Here is a 20,201-nt window from a genome sequence, read left to right as displayed (position 1 = left end):
GACTTTTGAAGTAGATTATTATTATTTCATATTCTTCTTTGATTAATTGGCTTATTTAAGTTTTTTATTTTGTAGGCCAACTTTAGTTATTTATTCTCTTGGGAATTATCCATTTCACCTAGATTTTTTAAGTTGTTGGTATAAAAGTTATACATAGTACTTTTTTGATAATTTTTTAATCTCTGTTTTTCTAGTTTGGCTCCCTTTTATTTTATTAATTAGTGCCTTCTTTTTGAAATCATACTTGCTAAAAATTTGTCCATTTTATTGGTCTTATTTATTATCATTTTTAATTTTAATTTTTTAAAAGATTTTTATTTATTTGAGAGAGAGGGAGCATGAGCAGGGGGTGGGGATGGGGAGGGGAGGAGCAGAGGGAGAGGGAGAAACAGACTCCCTTCTGAGCAGGGAGCCTGATATGGGGCTCAATCCCAGGACCCTGGGCTCATGACCGGAGCCAAAGGCAGATGCTTAATGACTGAGCCACCCAGGCACCCCATAGTCTTTTTTTTTTTTTTTTTTAAGATTTTACTTATTTATTTGAGGGAGAGAGAGAGAGAGAGAGCACGAGCAAGGGGAGGGGCAGAGGGAGAGGGACAGGCAGACTCACTGCCGAGCTCAGAGCCAGAAACAGGGCTCCATCCCAGGACGCTGGGATCATGACCTGAGCTGAAGTCAGGACTTAACTGACTGAGCCACCCAGGCACCCCTTTATTCGTCTTTTCAAAGAACTAGCATTTCCTTTTATTGATCTACTCTATTTTCTTATTGTTTGCTTTCAATTTCAGTAATTATTTTTTTATTGAGGTGTAATTAAGAAACATATTAGTTTCAGGTGTACAACATAATGATTTGGTATTTGTAGATATTGTAAAAATGATCACCACAATAATTCTAGTTAATATCTATCACCATACAGAATTTTTTTCTTTTTTTAAATTTTTCTACATAATTTATTGTGAGGTGATCAATGTTAAGTATTAATCTTCTTCTGTTTCAATTCATGTCTTCTTGACCAATTCTTTTTTCCTTCCAGTTGCATGCCTTTGAGGCAATGAATTTTAACCACGATAGTTTTGCACTTGAACATTCATCTGTAGCTACCTATATGCTCATTTGTGCTCCTAGTGGTTTTATCAGAGCCATCCTGTGAACAGTTTCTGGAAAACATCAGGACAACCTTCATTCATCTTCACCTCATAGGCTCTGTTGCACCTTGAAGAGCCCAGCAACTGGCCCGCAGACCCTGCCGCCTGGCCCGCGTGGCCGACGGTGCCCCACACCCAGAAATTTTTTTCTTATGATGAGAACTTTTATTTTATTTTTTTAAAAGATTTTATTTATTTGAGAGACAGACACAGAGACAGTGAGAGAGAACACGATCAGGGAGGAGAGGGAGAAGCAGGCTCCCCGCTGGGCAGGGAGCCCGATGTGGGGCTCAATCCCAGGACCCTGGGACCATGACCTGAGCCGAAGGCAGACACTTAACGACTAAGCCACCCAGGCAGCCCATGTTAATTGAGATAAAATTGACATATAATATTTTATTAGTTTTAGGTGTACAACATAATGATTTGATATATGTATATATTGCAAAATGATTGCCACAGTAAGTTTGGTTTATTGATTTTATTTAATTGATATTGATTTTAAGTATGTACTATTATATCCACCCTTTTAAAGTGTACAATTTAGTGATTTCTAGTATATTTACAATGCTGTGCAGCCATCACTACTACCTGGTTCCCGAATATTTCCAGCACCCCAGGCAGAAATCCTGTAACCATTAACAGTTACTACTGATTCCTCCTTTCTCTCAATTCCTAGCAACCACTAAATGTACTTTCTGTGTCTACGAATTTGCCTTTTCTGTACATTTCATATAAATGGAATCATGCAATATGTGGCCTTTTGTGTCTGGCTTCTTTCACTTAGCATGTTTTCAAGGTTCATCCATGTTGTAGCACATATCAATACTTTGTGCCTTATTATGGCTGAATTATATTTCATTGTAAGTATATACTGCATTTTGTTTATTGGTACATCAGTCGATGGACATTAGGATTGTTTCCACCTTTCTGCTCTTGTGTATAGTGCTGCTGTGAATATCCTTGTGCAAATTTTTGTTTAAATACCTGTTTTCAGTTCTTTTGGATATATACCTGGGAGGGGAATTGCCAGGTCATATGGTAATTGTATGTTTAACTTATTGAGGTCCTGCCAAACTTTTCCACAGTGGCTGCACCGTTTTATATTCCCATGAGCAATAAATGAGGGTTCCAGTTTCTCCACATCCATACCATTTTTAAAATTATAGCCATACTAGTGAATCTGGAATAGATTATTATTCAGTTATAAATAGAAATGAAGTACTGATACATGCTATAACATGGATGAACCTTGAAAACACGCTAAGTGAAAGAAGCCAGACACGAGACCATTATTGTATTATTCTGTTTATATGAAATGTCCAGAATAGACAAATCCTTAGAGACAGAAAGCAGAATTGTGGTTGCTAGGGAACGTGGGATGGGGAGAATGGGGAGTGTTTGCTTAAAGGGCACAGTGTCTTTTTGGGGTGATGAAAATGTTCTGGGATTAGATACTGATGGTTGCAAAACTTTATGAAGATACTACAAATCATTGAATTGTATACTTTAAAGGGGTGAATTTTATGATATGTGAATTAAATCTCAATTAAAAAAAGCAGAGTCTCATTTTAGGCCCGGAGTTGAAATTTGATGTTTAAATTTGTAGCATTTCTCTCCTATTTTTGGCAGCATGCATACCATGTAGAGTCACCATGAAAAGTTGTGTAGTTTGTTGACTGAAGAGGCACATAGCCAAGCATCTGAATGGGGACTGAAATTAGCCCATATCCTGCTGTCTAACCTGTGTTCCCTAGTTCAGTACTGACTCAGCCCAGAAGAAGAAGCACCATTTTACCCTTTTGTAATTCAGCTGCCCAGAGGAGACCTCTTACCTTGATTTGTCTTCTGGGAGAGGGCATCTTGTACTACTTTGCTTTAAAGATGTGATATGTTGGTTTTTTTTTTTTTAGAAAAAAGATTTTATTTATTTGACAGAGACAGCGAGAGAGAGAACACAAGCAGGGGGAGTGGGAGTGGGAGAAGCAGGCTTCCCGCGGAGCAGGGAGCCCGATGCGGGGCTCGATCCCAGGACCCTGGGATCATGACCCGAGCCCAAGGCAGATGCTTAACGACTGAGCCACCCAGGCGCCCCAAGATGTGATATGTTCTAATGGAGATCCTAGTACAATGGATACTGCTTTCCTATCCTGGAATCTCACAGCCTTTTACTCAGTCTAATAACCAGTTATAAAATACCCCCATAATCTCCCCAAAGGTCTGTTGACTGTAACTCACTCTCTGGTATAATTTCTATGTCAGGGATTTTTTTTTAGCTGCAGGCAATAGAACTTGGTTCTGATTTTTGGAAGACTACTGGAGTTGATCAAAACCAAAGGAAATGCTGAAAAACAAGGCACTCAAGGAGGTCCAGAACTAAGGAAGCTTGGAGTATTTGGGTAACAGCAACTTAGTCCTTATAAGTCTCCCCTCAGGCTTTTAAATTCAGGCACAGAGAATCTGATAATTTCACTAAGAGGGCTAGGGTTTCTTACCAGAACACAGATCAGTGAAAGAATGCTGGACAAACCAAATAAAGGAGGTAAGAAAAAGATGGACGTTAACATCCAAGTGGAGATGTTGAATAAATCTTCAGATGTATAAATGTAGATTGCAGAGTAGAGGGCTAGACTGGGATAAACAATTAGAGGTTATAAGGATGAGTGAAATAATGGGCATGGTTGAAATTTCCCAGGAAGAGTGTAAGTGGCCATGCATCCCTCCAGCATCATTACCTGAGGGCCGGAACACTTACCGGAGCAATTTGTGATTGGAGGATTGTTTCTTTGTTGTGGAGGGCATGATATTCCTAGTAATTGGGAAAAGAGTCTGGGGCATGGAACTATAACACTGTGCTGGGAACATTCCATCTCGTAAGAATGAAGTTGTTACGTGGAGATTTTAATGGAATGTAACTTCTTTCGGTTAGTTATAATAAATGTCAGCTTGTTTTCCATCTCATATTATTTATATTGCATTTGGTCCAGTGCTAAATGTTTTATGTATGTCATCTAATTTAATCCTGACAACATATTAATGAAATTGTTATTATTATCACCATATTTTACAGATGGGCTACTGTAGTCTCAGACTTTAAGCAATCTACTGAACATATTGCTAGAAAGCAGTGGAAATGAAATTTAAGTAAGGTCTACGTGAATTCAAAGACATTTCTACTCCATATCAAATGATAGAGCAATGCCAATATTGGCCATGGTTTAGGATTATTGAGCCTCTGCTCTGTACCATGTAGTGTATTGAAGACTTTATATGCATTATCTCATTTAATGTTCATAATAACCTTATAAGGAAAGTACTGTTGTTATTCCTATTTAACAGTTGAGGAGTCTGAGGTTTAGAGATGTTAATTCAATGGTTGTCACATAGTAAGTGGTAGAGTCAGGGCTTGAACACTTCTGTTTGATCCCAAAGCCTGTGTGCATCACCAGTACACTCTCCTCTATCAAAAATAACTGAATCTTTGAACAGTGGCTCTCTCCCCTGGCTGAGTATTAGAATCACCTGGGAAGCTTAAAAAAAAAAATCGATGCCAAACCTCATCATCAAATATTCTGATTTAATTTATCAGGAATGCAGACTAGGCCTTGGATTTCTTTCTTAAAAAGCCTTTATTCATTCATCCAACTTACTCGCTAAACATTTAATGTCTTCTGTGTGCCAAACACTTCCTAGGCATTTACTTCCTAGCAAGATATATCAGTCAGCTATTGTCACAATGATACGTAGCAACAATTATAAAATCTTAGTGGCATGAAAAACTAAGAACTTATTAAGCACTTACTCTCACATTTCTGGAGTCCAGCCAGGAGTCAGCTGATTAAGCAGGGCCTTGTGGGGCAACTGATTTAGGTTGGAGTGACTACTTTAATTGCTTCAGGATGGTGAGTAAACTGGTGTGGTTCTGCCTCATGCATTTCTCCTCAGACCACTGGACTAGTTGGCACTTGTGTCTCTCCTGGCTCATCTCCTGCCAGTGGTAGAATCACAAGAGGGGACGTGTCCAACTGTGCAAGCATATTTCAAGCCCCTGCTTGAGTCACATCTGTGTATATTTCATTAGCCAAAGCAAGTCTCAAGGCTGAGCTCAAGCACGGGAGGTGGGGAAAAAAGCCTCACTTCTGTTGTGTGGACTTGCAGAGTTCATGGCAAAGGCTGAAAATTGGGGCCAATAATTCAATTTAGGTGGGAAAGAATAAAAATGAACAACAAGCGGTGTACATAAGAAAATTACCAAGTGTGTTAGAAAGTGATAGTAATAGTGCAAAAAATTTCTGGAGGGTGATAATGAAGGTGATCTTCATATGCAGCTAGGACTGAGAACCACTGATCTTATAGTGTTCGACCTGGAAGAAACCTGGGCTAACATTTCCCTCAGCCCTTGTGAAAATAAAACAGATCCAGAAAGTAGAAGAATCTTACTCAAGGTCCATAGGTCCATAGCTGTAGAAATGGAACTAGGGCCTATGTCCCCTAACACTGTAGACTGTTTCTCTTATATACCACAGTATTCCAATCTATGGTCTTAGAATTCTTTATTAATGGCACCAAAAATATGCTGTGGAAAGACACAGTCCTTCTTTTTTATCTTGACCCTAGACATTAGAGGTGTACTGTCTAAATCCAGTGCTTCCTTTAGTAACCCAATTCAGAGCCCAATTTCACATTTCCCATATTCGTACTGTTCAAAAGTTTACAGGCATTCTACCCTCTTTTAGTTTTTCTCCTCTTCAAGTTAAAGACTGTTGGTTTTGATCTATCTTCTTGTGACTCCATAGTCCCACCCTAGCAATCTACTTGATTATTGGGCCTTCTTTCTTCCCCAACTCTGTAACGCCTTGAGTCATCTTTCTTGAGTTCCTTTTTACTTTGAGCCTCCACTAGGCCTTTCAGTCATCCTTTCTGTTTTGGATTACAGTCGTCTTGATTTGCTAGGATGAACAGTCAAAAGAAAAGAAAAGATGTGGAACCTGCTTGTACTTGGAGTTTATTGTCTGAACAGAAAGGTGAGTAACTGGATGAGGTAGGAGAGGGTATAATCTAGCTAATCCTGTTCATTCTTTTTCTCCTACTTCTCCTCATGGACTTCAGGAATTTTCTTTGAATCTTTAACATTGTGTTGCATGTGTATAGGTGTATATATATTGAGACATTACATGGATATGATATTTACCCATTAATAATCTCTTGAAAATGTCTCCACAATTTTTGTGTTTTCTGAAGTGAGGAAAAAGAAAAGAGAAGAGGCAACTGTGGTTTCTACTGTTTTCCATGATCCCCAAAGCATTTTTAATCCTAAAAGACCCTCAAATCTCTCCCTTTACTGTAACCACAGATTTTCACAGGAGACAGCACAAAAGAGCAAAGAGCGAAGATTGCTGGAGTCCTTCCGTCCTTCCCTTGTGGCTGATTCCTGAACTCCAAGGAATATTTACTTATGAGGAATAGAAATTGGTTATCTTCAACGGACCACTCACTTGCCTGCCCATTTCTGTGACATTCCAATATCTGCCTCTCCAGAGTCTGCTTCCTCCTCTCCACCTCGTTAGTCACACCTTCTCCCAAGTATAAATCTCACTCTTGCTTTTAAAAGGTATGCAAGTACTAAAAACCTATAGAAATGTGGGGGCTGTGTGTGCGTGCACACGTGCGTGTGTGTATGTAGGCACGCATGTCTGCCTTTGTGTATTTCTCTCTATATACCTATATATGTAAGTATTTGGGTTGAGTCTATGTGTATACGTATTTAAATTGTAGGTCATTGTATATATCTGTCACACTAACATCAGCAATGTCTTATTTCTCATTAACAAGTTCAGCTTAACAGAAGCTTCAACAAAAGCAATAGGCTAATGCTCAGTGGAAAGCAAAATACCAGAAACAGTCACTTCAAATAATGTATGCCTCTTTAAGTTAATGCCTAAAATTTTCCTTACAGAGCATATAAATGTAATTGTTTATATCCTAAATATATGTGTGTGAAGGTCTCACATTAGTTATAAAACAATTTTGTGGGTGGGTTGGAATAGATGTGAGGTGACTTACTTCCTTGTATTTCTGTCTGGGGAACAGTGGGAATTGCTGTTAACAGGGTGGCTAAATTTCTGTATATTTCGTGTTTCGATATGAAGGTGTATTTGTGCTACTCTTTTACTTTTTTTCTTAACATATACCAACTCTTTCCTCCCACAGCTGCTTCAAATTCTCAGGCTCCATATTCATGGAAGGATCTCACAGGTAGATGTTTTCTCTCTTTTACTCTCCTTTTGTTTTGTGAAAAATGCCTCCTATAAACCTGGCTTCTCATCCGCATTCCATTCCCATCTCCCCCCCCCCCCATATTCACTGGACAGCAACCATTGATATCTTATAACAAATAGGACTTTTATATCACATAGAGTAGATATTTGAATACTAGAAGGACCACTGATGGTGATCAGGCACCATATGTACGAACTTTATGGCTAGAACAGACTCTAAGTTGAGGCCAGCAAGTTACAGCTAGTGGGCCAAATCAAGCCAGGGGCCTGTTTTTGTAAATAAAGTTTTACTAGAACCAGCCATGCCCACTCATTTACATATTGTCTATGGCCACCTTCAAGCTAAGATGACAGAGTTGAATAAGGGCAACAGAGACCCCAAAGCCTAAACTATTTGCAGAATTTTACAGAGGAAGTTTGCCACCACTTCTCTGGATCAGCATTCCCCAAGCAGTTCTACAGAGCACTGTGGTCCAGGAGATAATAACTTCGCTCTTAGGAAAGGGTTCTATAGTCATTTAAGACTAGAGAGTGCTGGATTAAACCAAATTAAACAGCCTTTTTTGTTTTTTTCTTTTTTTACCATAGGCCATTTCAGATCCTTTCACATGCTAACATGCATTGAGAAACTCTAAAAGGAGACAAAGGGTGCATTCCCCTTAACTTATTTGACCACTGGACTTCTTTTCTACAGCTCTCTTATTAATATCTTGCAAAATAGTGCTCCAAGGAACAGTTATTTGGGAAATGACAGCTTAGACATTCACCTAACAGAAGTTTAAACTTGATAACTGACTCCTTGGATTATTTTTTCTAGTTGCAGAAAGTGAAAAGCTATGTAGTATGGTATTTAAGCATAGAGACCATGGCTTTAGACAAACCTTAATCTTAATTAAGTCTCTACCACTTACTAGCTGTTGAACCTTGGACAGCTTATCTAATGCAATAAGCAGGACTGGCTACATAATTGGTGGGCTGTGGTGCAAAATGAAAAGGCAGGACCCCTTATTCAAAAGTATTCAGAATTTCAAAATAGCAACAGCAGAGCATTACACCCATGGTTCCTTCTGAGCACGAGACCCGTGCACAGATTTACACCCATGAACTCATAACCCTGGTTATAAGTTTCAATGTCCTTAACTATAAAATGTGGATAATACCTACTTCGTGGGACTATGGTAAGAATTAAATCAGAAATGTATATAAAGAGCCTAGTAAAGTGTCTGGCACAGAATAGGAAGTAATAAGTGACTTGTTTTTAATTCAAAAGCATTTATAGCCGTATTCAATAATTACTTATTGAGTGTCTACTATGTGCCAGGCACCATGCTAGGTACTTAAGGTATTATGGTGAAGAATACAAATAAGGTCCCTGTCTTCATGTAGATTATTGTTTAGTGGGAAAGACAGTGAAAAAATGAACAACACAAGTATAAATTGTGATAAGAGCTATAAAGCGAAAACAGGGTGCCGGGAAAAGGAATAATAGAGAGGATCTGCTTTAAATGGAGTGGTCGGGCAAGTACTCTTCTAGGAAGTAATGTTTAAGTTGAGATCTGAAGGATGAGGAAAAGCTCTCCACAAGAAGAGCAACTCTTAAGAAAACGAAGAAGATAGCAGGAGAGGAAGAATGAAGGGGAGTAAGTCAGAGGGGGAGACGAACCATGAGAGATGATGGACTCTGAAAAACAAACTGAGGGTTCTAGAGGGGAGGAGGGTAGGGGGATGGGTTAGCCTGGTGATGGGTATTAAAGAGGGCACGTTCTGCATGGAGCACTGGGTGTTATGCACAAACAATGAATCATGGAACACTACACCAAAACAAATGATGTAATATATGGTGATTAACATAACAATAAAAAATTAAAAAAAAAAAGAAGATCAACTCTTACCACTAGCTAGTGGAAAGGCCCTAAAGTGGGAGAGAACTTGGCATTTGTTAGAAACTGAAAGCAGGCTAATGTGGCTTGAGTGTAGGGTCTGAGGAGAGTGATTTGCGGTACACCTTGTAAGATAAGAGTTTTAGATTTTATATGAAGTGCAGTGAAAAGCTTTTTTTTTTTAAAGATTTTATTTTATTTATTTGACAGAGAGATAGAGGGCACAAGTAAGCAGAGAGGCAGGCAGAGAGGGAGAAGCAGGCTCTCTGCTGAGCAGGGAGCCTGACGCGGGGCTCGATCCCAGGACCCCAGGATCATGACCCGAGCCGAAGGCAGCCGCTTAACCGACTGAGCCACCCAGGCACCCCTGCAATGAAAAGCTCTTGAAAGGTTTTGGGCATGGCAGTCACATGATGTAATTGGTATTTTTAGAAGATCATGTTGGCTGCTGTGTGGAGGGGAGCCATAGATAAGCTAGAGTAGATGAGTAGGAGGCTATTTCAGCAGTCCAGGAAAGAGTTGATAGTGCCTTGTACTTGGGTGGTATTTGAGGATGTAGAGATAAATAAAGGAATTGGAGGCTTATTTTGGAGGTATAAATAATAGGCCTTGCTAATTGATTGAATATGGAGGATTCAAGAGGAGAAAAAGAAATAAAGAATGACTCCTAACATTTTTCTGAGCAACTTGGTGGCACCATTTAACTGAGATGAAATGCCTGGGGAGGGTTTTTTTTTTTTTTCTTTTTTGAGGGGGGCAGCCATGTAGAAATCAAGAGCTCAGGTCTAGACATGTAAAATTGGAGGACCTTTTAAGATGTCCTAGTGGAGAGGGTGGTATGAGTTACAGTTGTTTGTACTGTTGTCTCGGATTCTGTGATTACTAACTCTTGGTGTCACGTCATTAGAATACCAGGAAATATTTAGAAAACATCTAAAAGAAAAATACCTAAACATAGGAGTCTATAAATGTTATCACCATGGCAAACACATAGAGTCATGACTGCTTGTTGTAAAAGAACATGGTATATCAGAAAAGACACCGTATGGGATTCCTCAACAAGGTAATTTTATCGATATGGAACATGTATTTGTTCCCGATGAAGAGGGCTCCAGCTCCTCCCAAGCTGTGGTTCTTCAGGGATGTGCGGGGATTGGGAAAACGGCTGTAGTACCCAAGTTCATGTTCGACTGGCAGTCAGGAATGGTCACTCCAGGCAGGTCTGACTATCTCATCTATGTACGCTGCAGAGAAATAAGCCATATTGCTAACCTGAGTGCTGCCGACCTGATCATTAACACTTTTCAAGATATAGATGGACCAATCCTGGACATTATTCTTGTATATACAGAGAAGCTTCTGTTCATTCTCGATGGATTCCCTGAGCTTCAGTACTCTGTAGGTAACCAGAGAGGGGATCTTAGTGCTAATTTCCAGGAGAAGAAGCCAGTAGAGACCCTCTTATGTAGTTTTGTGAGGAAGAAAACTGTTCGCCAAATCTTCCCTGCTGATAACTGCCCGGCCTACAACCATGAAGAAGCTCCACTCTCTGTTAACAAACAACCTACCCAGGCAGAGATTGTATGGTTTACAGATGCTGAAAAGAGAGCGTATTTCTTGAGTCAGTTTTCAGGTGCCAATGCAGCAACGAGGGTCTTTTATGAGCTTCGACAAAATGAAAGCCTTGACATTATGTCCTCTCTTCCCATCATCACCTGGATGATTTGCAGGGTCCTATAGTCACAGGGAGATGGTGACAGGGCTCTTATGAGGTCACTTCAGACCATGACTGATGTGTATCTGTTCTACTTTTCCAAGTGCCTCAAAACCCTTCCAGGCATCTGGGTGTGGAAGGGACAAAGTTGCCTGTGGGGCCTTTGCTCTTTGGCTGCAGGGGGACTGCAGAACCAGCAGGTCCTAGTTCAGGTCAGTGACCTCAGGAGACATGGGATAGGAGTATATGATATCAATTGCACTTTTCTAAATCACTTTTTGAAAAAAACTGAAGGAGGTGTCAACATCTACGCTTTCCTTCACTTCAGTTTCCAAGAGTTCTTGACTGCTGTGTTCTATGCCCTGAAGAATGACAGCAACTGGATGTTTTTTGATCAAGTGGGGAGAACGTGGCAAGAAATAATCCAACAGTATGGAAAAGGGTTTTCATCACTAACGATACAGTTCTTATTTGGCCTCTTACATAAAGGAAAGGGAAAGGCCGTGGAAACTACTTTTGGAAGAAAAGTCTCTCCAGGACGTCAAGAGGAGTTATTGAAGTGGACTGAGAAAGAAATAAAGGATAAATCTTCTAGGTTACAGATTGAGCCAACAGACTTGTTTCACTGTTTGTATGAGATTCAGGAAGAAGAATATGCAAAAAAGGATAACTGATGATTTAGTCAATTACATTGCTTCAACCTACCTATACAAAAACGGACATTCTGGCTCTGTCATTCTGTGTAAAAAGCAGTCACAGTCACCTGTCAGTGTCTCTGAAGTCTCAGCACCTACTTGGATTTGAGGAGGAAGAACGAGCCTCCGCATTCATGCCACCAGGCTTGACAATCAGTGAGTATATGAATGTATTTTCTCCAATATTTTGGCCTTGAGAAAAAATAGTCATTCTTATTTCTTTTTTTTTAAAGATTTTATTTATTTATTCATGAGCGACAGAGAGAGAGAGAGAGAGAGAGAGAGGCAGAGGGAGGAGCAGGCTCCACGGGACTTGATCCCAGGACCCTGGGATCATGACCTGAGCCGAAGGCAGATGCTTAACCATCTGAGCCACACAGGCGCCCTCTTGTTTATTTCAAGTATTCAGGCACATGATCATTTTGAGCATTATTGATAAATGAATCATCTCCACTTTCCCTATTTTATGTCAGTCACCCCAATAAGGATTTATTGACTATCTATCACATATTGAACACTAGCTTCGGTAGACAATGAGGGAAAGTTAACATTTCTGAGCACTTACTATATGCCAGGCACTGTGCTAGCCACTATAAATGTGTGTGTATTAGTCTTCTCTGTCACTCTGTGAATGTGCTCTATAATTATAAAGTGTTATGAGCATGTAAGTAATCAAGATTATCATTGAGGACTCTGCTATTTTGGTGTCAATGACTATTCTTAAAAAGGTGGTAAACTTAACACTGAATCACTCTCCTCTACATATACTTTATCATTGAGACCTCAAAGAGCTCCAGGTTGGTAAGGGTCAGAACTGCACTCCTGTGTATATTGCCGTAAAGCCTGGGCTTTTTCCATCAGGCTTGCACCTTCACAAAGGGTCCAGAGCTTGCACCTTCACAAAGAAGGTCAAAGAGGCTTCAGTAAACCACTTAAATAATACAGATTCTGTATACTAAAAACAGAGTTCTACTGACTTATTGACTAAAGCAGCCAAGAAGATTTATACCTGTGTTGGGCGCCTGGGTGGCTCAGATGGTTAAGCGTCTGCCTTCGGCTCAGGTCACGATCCCAGAGTCCTGGGATCGAGTCCCACATCAGGCTCCCTGCTCCTTGGGAGCCTGCTTCTCCCTCTGCCTCTCTCTCTCTCTCTCTCTCATGAATAAATAAGTTAAAAAAAATCTTTAAAAAAAAAGATTTATACCTGTGTTATCTAGAAAATGCCACTGGTCATAAGTCTTTTCTCAATACTTGGGTTAAGATGAACAGTGCTGGGGTGCCTGGGTGACTCAGTTGGTTAAGCGTCTGACTCTTGATTTCCGCTCAGGTCACAATCTCAGGGTTGTGAGATCGAGCTCTCTGCTGAGTGTGGAGCTGGCTTAAGACTGGGTGGCTCAGTTGTTGGGTGTCTGCCTTCGGCTCAGGTCATGGTCCCAGGGTCCTGGGGTCGAGCCCCACATCGGGCTCCCTGCTCGGCAGGAGGCCTGCTTCTCCCTCTCCCACTCCCCCTGCTTGTGTTCCCTCTCTCTCGCTGTGTCTCTCTCTCTCAAATAGAATCTTTAAAAAAAAAAAAGGTTCTCTTTCCCTCTGCCCCCCCACTTGTGCACGTGCGCTCTCTCTCCAAAAAAAAAAAAAAAAAAAAAAAAAGGATATTGGAATCCTTTAGTTGTGAGACCAGCTGAGGGGTAGGGGACCTTGAGAAGAAGAGATTGGGGAGTGAGTTAACCCGTCTTTTCTCTGATAGTTGTTATTTCCTCATTGGGCAGTAGCATAGAGATAGAAATGAGCATGGGATATGTGTGTTGAAGGGAGGTGAGGGGGGGAAGGAAAGTGCAGCAAGAGTTGTGTTTGGGATTAGAGTGGAAGGGGTAAGAGAAGTTACATGGACTCAGAATTACAAAGGACCTTGTCTAGTGTCTTGACAAATTCATGACAGTTTCAATCCAGATGTATATTGTAAAATAAAATAATGGACAAATACACTGAGAATTTTTAAACACTGATGGAAACAAAAAGGAGCTTCTGGTTCATTCTAGACTTCCAGAAAATCAGCCTTAAATGGGAGTCCCTATCTTAACCCTGTTGCCTTTATCAGAGTTAAACTTTCTTCAAAATTTAACCCAAAATATTCCTTTCATAAGCATGTTGACTTGAGATTTTACTATTGAACTTTTCTAGTTTTTTTTGTTGTTCAAATATAATTGACATACAGTTTCAGGTGTACTGTATAGTGATTCAACAATTCCCTACTCAGTGCTCATCACCAGAAGTGCACTCTTAATCGCCTTCATCTATTTCACCCATCCCCCACCCACCTCCCCTCTGGCAACCACCAATTTGTTCCATTTAAGAGTCTGTTTTTGCCTTTTTTTCTTTGTTCATTTATTTCTTAAATTCCACATATGAAATTGTGTGGTATTTGTCTTTCTCTGCTTTCACTTAGCACAATACCCTCTAGGCCCATCCATGTTGTTGCAAAATGGCAAGATTTCATTCTTTTTTATGGCTAATATTCCATTGTATGTATTTGCCACATCTTCTTTATCCATCCATCCATCGATGGACACTTGGGTGGCTTCCATAATGTGGCTATTGTAAATAATACTGCTCTAAACATACGGGTGCATATATATTTTTGAATTAGTGTTTGTTTTCTTTGGGTGTTCCTCAAAAAAATTAAAAAGAAGGGGCACCTGGGTGGCTCAGTCATTAGGCGTCTGCCTTCGGCTCAGGTCATGATCCCAGGGTCTTGGGATTGAGCCCCACATCGGGCTCCCTGATCGGCAGGGAGCCTGCTTCTCCCTCTCCCTGCTGCTCCCCCCTACTTGTCCTATTTCTGTCAAATAAAACCTTTAAAAAATTTATAAAAAATAATTAAAAATAAAAGTACCATATGAACTTTTCTAGTTTTCAATTATAGTTAATTTTTCTATTAGTACTGACAACCAAGAAATAGTTATATTATAAAGATAGCTTGGGCAAGTTACTTGACTTCTCTGAGCATCTGCAAAATGATTAAAATATCCATCCCTGTGTTGAGGACCTGATAAGATGATTTGTCTATGTAAAGTGCTTACCTTGGTACCTGGCACACAGTAACATGGCTTGGGCTTTGAAGTCAGACAGCCCTGAGTGCTAACCTCCATTCCGTTCCTACCTATGTGACCTTAGGCAAATATCTTAACTTTTTTGTGCCTTAATTTCCTTATCTGCAAAATGGGGTAATACCTCTTAAGGATTTTGGAAGGGGTGAATGAATACTAGTAGGGTGACAGAAGCCAAAATTAACCTTTTACTTAAAATTTTAACTATTTTGTTGTAAATTATTTTTGCTCTTTCATCTCTTTTAGGTCCTTCCAGCTGTGCAATTTGCCAGTGTCTCGGCTACACGTGCCCTGCCAAGCACTGCGTAATCCATACGGTAAAATCAAAGACCTGAAGTAAGTTGAACTTTGCTTTAAACACTTAGGTATTTGCAAGGTAAAGATGAGGTTGCTAGAAACTGCACTGTTCGGACCTGAAAACAAAATATAACTAGTGCTCAGCTTCTCCACACTGGAACAGCAAATGATAAGATATGCTACGAACCTAGAAGGGGTAGAGAGTCAGGCACAGATCCCTGCTGGCCCCTCCAGCCTCTTCCCCTTTTGTATGTGCTATTTTTGCTGCAGGAGTAGGTAGCAGATTAAAGCATCTAAGAGATTTGTGTCTGGTGCCCCTCCTGGACCTACCCCCCCTTCTCCTTCCAGATTCCCACTGTCGTCCTCCTTGGTTTTCTTTGTTGGGTCCCATCCCATTCCGTGCAGCTCAGTGATCTTTTTCTCTCCCTCCATGTCTCACCCCCATCCCCTGTAGTTACTCCCCAAAGTACCATTGCTCAGAATCTCCCCGCCCCTGCCCTGCCCTTCATTTCTTGCTCACTCTCAGGTGTCTTGTCAGCTTGTCAGTCCGCATCAGGAGCACACAGGCACAAGCCCCCTTGTTTCCAAACCCCTCACCGCATAGATCAGTGTCTGCTCTCCTTCCCTTCTGTCCCAGAGGAAGAGGCGGCCTTTCCAATCCTACCCAAGCCAGTAAATTCATTTTTTTTATTTTTGTAAGCATTTATTTCACTTTACACAACACATAAGTACATAACGATCTAAAAGCCCTCCACCCTATTGTCCCAGACAAACCCCACCCCACTTTATATCCCCAACACCCCACCTCCTGCTTACCATCCCCTGACCCTGATCTCACCCTCCCTAGGTAATACCTTGTTTGCTAAATGTCTTTCCAGACCTTTTCTATGCTTTGTCAAACATCAATCAATAACATCAATAACAAAAGGCACATATAAATCTATAATATACATATCATACATATGCAGAGTTACAGAACTTTGGGGGGTTTTGTTTCACACACACAAAACTGGCTGTCTTATTTTTTTTCATTGAACAGTACAGTGGACATGCCTCCAATACAGTATGCGGGGGTCTGTCTCCTCCGCTTTCTTCAGCTGTCTCCTTCCCCATGGTTCAAGTTTCTCCCCTGTTCCAAAGAACCCTCTTCTCTCAGCCCTGTATCCAACCCCACTCCTTCCCTTCACAGCCAGAACTACTCGAAGAGCTCGCCCTGACTGCACTTCCTTGCTTCCTATTTACTCCCCAGTCCTTGTGGTTTGGCTTCTGCCCCTCCCCAGCCTAGATCTGCTCAGAGATCAAAAGTGAATAGCAGACCCAGTGAACACCTTTCACCTCCTATCTTAGGGTCTCCCCTGCAGCCACGGGCACTGCAGAATATGCTCTACTTGCACCTCCCTTCCCCCTGTTCTGACTGCTCCTAAGGACCTCCTTGCCTCCATGGTTCCCAAACAGTGGCAGTTTTGCTCTCCAGTGGACGTGTGGCAATATCTGGAGACATTTTTGGCTGTGACACCTAGGGGGTAGAGACCAGGGATTCCGCCAAACATCCTACAGTGTACTGGATAGCCCCCTGCAACAAAGAATTACTCACTCTCAAGTGTCAAGAGTACCCTAGAAAGATATAGATGAGCCCTGCCCTAGAAGGCTATAAATGAGCCCAGAGGTATTTCTGAAAATGCAAGTTAGGGCTCTTGCCCCCAACCCTGATGGTTGTCCACACCTGCCCCAATAGGAGACAGCCCAGAGTCACAGCCGGCTGCTGTAGAGATGTCCCAGGGCCATGACGGCTTCAGACCCTAGGTCAAGAGAGTCCCTGGGTAATATCCAGGGCTCTTCTAGTTGTCTTATTATGGTCCAGGTGTGAAACCTCACCATCTTTCCATCTGTGGGCTAACCCATACATTGAGCCTCCCTCAACACCACTCACAGTCATGAGAAAGGAGACACAGACCATCCTCTCCCCTCCCTCTTTCTCAGTTTACCCCCTCCCCCTGGAAATTGATTTCCCTTTAGGATATGTTCTATTCTACATTTCTGAATTCACTGAGGGATTTGTAGCCAGATTCCCCTCCCACTATCACTCTGGTGGTGGGTTGGGAGAGAGAATCCCTCAGGATGGCACCACACTGGTCGGTGGTCTAAACCAGTAAACCCTCTGGGCACTATCAGTTGCTGACTCACCTCTTAGGCAGTGGCAGGAGTTTCCAGTTCTGCCACTGGGGATTGGGGAGGGTTCTCCTGTTGTGGAGCTAGACAGCCATAGCAGTCCTTGTCTGCACCTGGTGCTGGTGTCCCCTGTTTGTAGATCTGAAAGATTTTCTTAGGAGTGGCAAATCTCTGCTGTGTTGTAAGCCCAGGGTTAACTCAGGCCTGTTTTGATCGTTTCTCATGATATAACTTGATCAGAACATGAACAAGCTTCCTGTCCAATTCATTCCTGGAAACAGTGAGGATGCAGGAATCCTCACTATACCCATAACTCTCTGATACTTCTCCCCAGCCAAGTTCTGACAGTTTCTTTGACAACCTATGGTTTGTAACTGCTCTTCTGGTGCCAATTTCTGACTTGGAAATAACCTGGTTGCCCAGAACAGGAACCCACTCAAGTTAGCTTAAAGAAATGGGGATCTGTGTAGATTGGATTTTCACGATTGCACAATTGCAGAGAATGGAAAAGTGGTCATGCTACCATTTCTCCAACTCTTAGGGTTGCAGGATCAACTCCTGTGCTGCTTCTCTGTGCCTTATCTGCTCCCTGGGACCCCATTCTGGCATTCTCTAAAAGACATTTGGCTTCTATAAAGGACACAGTCCTGCTCCCTGACAACCAGTACCAGGCCTTGGCCCCAACTCCAAATAACCCACTGTTTCCTTACCCAACACCACCCTGACTATGGAATCTGCCTCTCTGTTCACATTCTCTAGTGTGAGAACCTGTTTGGCTCAGGATGGGTCAGGTGGCCACTCCTGCTCCAATCATATACAGCCTAGGTGGGGAGAGGGGTGGGTTGCCATATACATGGCTGCTCGGGTCCACCAGACACAAGGGTTGGGGAGGGAGACACATACAAACAGAAGCTACAGTGCTTTTGGGGTGTGGAATGCTAATGCTCTGGAACACAAAGGGGGTCAATCAAAACATGTCTCTCCCTGTCACTCTACACCCTCTCCACTTCCCACCCCACCTCCCACCCATCCCCTCCCCCCACTCCACCCAGTTTCCTCCTTCACCTCCCCCCAACCTTGAAAATTGATTTCCCATTGGTATATGTTTTTGTTCAGGGGTTTCACATTTCTAAAATTACCGAGGGCTTTGCAGCCAGATTCCCCTCCCACAGCGGTAGCAAATTTCCCTCCTTGAAAAATTCACAGCTTTACACCAAGGGCAGTCCCAATCCCCAGGCCTGCGAGATATGGGAGGTCTTCTCTGCTGACGGGGTTTGGAATCTCTCCTGTCTCTTTGGGATTCTTGAGGGTCTGTTCCCTGGGACCCCCCATCAGACCGCTGGCTACCATCAGAGGGCCTCCTCTTGGGAGTTGTCTGAGATGGAGCTCCTGCTGTGAATGTTGCTGCTGGTGGGGATGGTGCAGGTGCAGGTGCGGGTGCGGGTGGGGGTGTGGGTGTGGGTGCAGGTGGGAAGGGGGATGAGGGGCATGAGTAGGAGTATGTGAATGAGGTAGGGAGCTGGACAGGGAGGGGTGGTGGTGTGACTCTGGTCCTAGAGAAATAAAACATGGCTGTTTCCACTGACCTGTGCTCTCCCTCCCTCTGCCCACCAGTGGTGTAATTTTTCTGGTCCATGGCTCCAACCAGGTGCATGAGGCCTCCACCCAGCTCCTCTGCGGCTTCTGCCCCCAGTGCATCCTTCTGTCTTCTTTCTCTTCCTGTGGCACCAGCAGCAGTAACAGAGGTAGCAGCAGCTTGGGATTCCTCCTCCTCCTCACAGGCCCCTTCTGTCCCAGCCCCACTGGTGGTGGCCAGGCCTGGCTCCTCTGAGGCTTGGCCCTGCTCCCTGGTACACCCCAGCTGTTGGGAGACAGGAGAGCAGGGTTGAAACTCATTCTGGGGACGGGGCAGGGAGATGGGGTGGGGATCAAGTAGAGATAATCTTACAACCTGTAAGAGCTTCCACCTCAGGAGCTTCTGTTCCTTCTGTATCTCCGCCAGGTTTGCCTGTGTCTGCCGCAGCCGGAAGGCTGACTCCTTGCGCTCCATCTCCTGCTGCTCTGTGAACTCCTTTAGGTCTGTGGCCAAGGCCTCTGCAGCAGACTTATGCAGTTTGGCAAAATCATGCAGCCAGTGCACCCTGTGCCCATGTAACTGGCTCTGCCTGCGGGCAAAGCGCACGCCCAGGGCCAGGCTGCTCCAGGCACAGGCGTCTTTGGCCTGGCTGGGCACTGTGCTGTCCTCTAGGATGTCCCTGAGCTTGTTCTCCACCTCCTCCCAGGACAGGGATATATTCTCGAGGTAGAACTCAGGGCCTCTCGTGTGCCCGGCCATCTTCCCATTGATGAAGGCCACCACACTGTTGTGCTGGAACCCAGAACTGGGGTCGTCAGGTTTCAAGGACATGACGACTGAGCACCTTAGGGGTTTGGCTGTCCCTGTGGGATGAATCAACCAGTTGTCCACTCTGCAGGGTCCCTCCCTGCCCCCTGGCCCCCTCACCGCCTGCCCCACGCTCCCCCTCGCCACCCTTGCCGACCCTTCAACCCCCGTCTCCTGCTCCTGCTTCCCCTCCGCCCCCCCGGCTTCCCCCCCGCCCCCCCTCCGCCGCCCCCCCTTGTCCCCCGCTTCCCCGCCGCCGCCCCCCCACTTGTCCCCCGCCCCCCCACTTGTCCCCGCCCCCCCGCTTCCCCGCCGCCGCCCCCCCTTGTCCCCTGCCCCCCCGCTTCCCCGCCGCCGCCCCCCCACTTGTCCCCCGCGCCCCCCTTCCCCGCCGCCGCCCCCCCACTTGTCCCCGCCCCCCCGCCGCCGCCCCCCCTTGTCCCCTGCCCCCCCGCTTCCCCGCCGCCGCCCCCCCACTTGTCCCCCGCCCCCCCGCTTCCCCGCCGCCGCCCCCCCACTTGTCCCCCGCCCCC

At 43.6% G+C, this 20,201-nt stretch overlaps 2 protein-coding genes across 2 annotated transcripts in view; one reads left to right on the top strand and one right to left on the bottom strand.

The window, feature by feature from the left end:
• The first annotated feature begins 1,143 nt into the window (after nucleotides 1-1,143).
• Nucleotides 1,144-20,201, top strand: part of LOC141371289 (NACHT, LRR and PYD domains-containing protein 3-like) — a 37,571-nt gene continuing 18,513 nt past the window's right edge. Inside the window, exons 1-5 of the mRNA XM_073885774.1 lie at nucleotides 1,144-6,759; nucleotides 7,359-7,403; nucleotides 10,214-11,690; nucleotides 15,066-15,155; nucleotides 19,288-19,587. Of these exons, the coding sequence (XP_073741875.1) occupies nucleotides 11,074-11,690; nucleotides 15,066-15,155; nucleotides 19,288-19,587 (1,007 nt within the window). The 5' untranslated portion in view covers nucleotides 1,144-6,759; nucleotides 7,359-7,403; nucleotides 10,214-11,073. The remainder of the gene's footprint in view (nucleotides 6,760-7,358; nucleotides 7,404-10,213; nucleotides 11,691-15,065; nucleotides 15,156-19,287; nucleotides 19,588-20,201) is intronic.
• On the bottom strand, nucleotides 18,493-19,692 carry TEX13B (testis expressed 13B). The gene is given in 3 exon segments (XM_073885784.1): nucleotides 18,493-18,732; nucleotides 18,735-19,146; nucleotides 19,237-19,692. Coding segments are annotated over 3 exon segments (966 nt in total). The 3' UTR covers nucleotides 18,493-18,634.

The sequence above is a fragment of the Callorhinus ursinus genome, unplaced genomic scaffold, assembly GCF_003265705.2.
Source record: "Callorhinus ursinus isolate GAN/ISIS: 27379988/994484 unplaced genomic scaffold, GSC_fseal_2.0 scaffold65, whole genome shotgun sequence".
NCBI lineage: Eukaryota > Metazoa > Chordata > Mammalia > Carnivora > Otariidae > Callorhinus > Callorhinus ursinus.
Note: the sequence above shows the minus strand (reverse complement) of the source record. Positions and strands in the feature narration are given on the sequence as shown.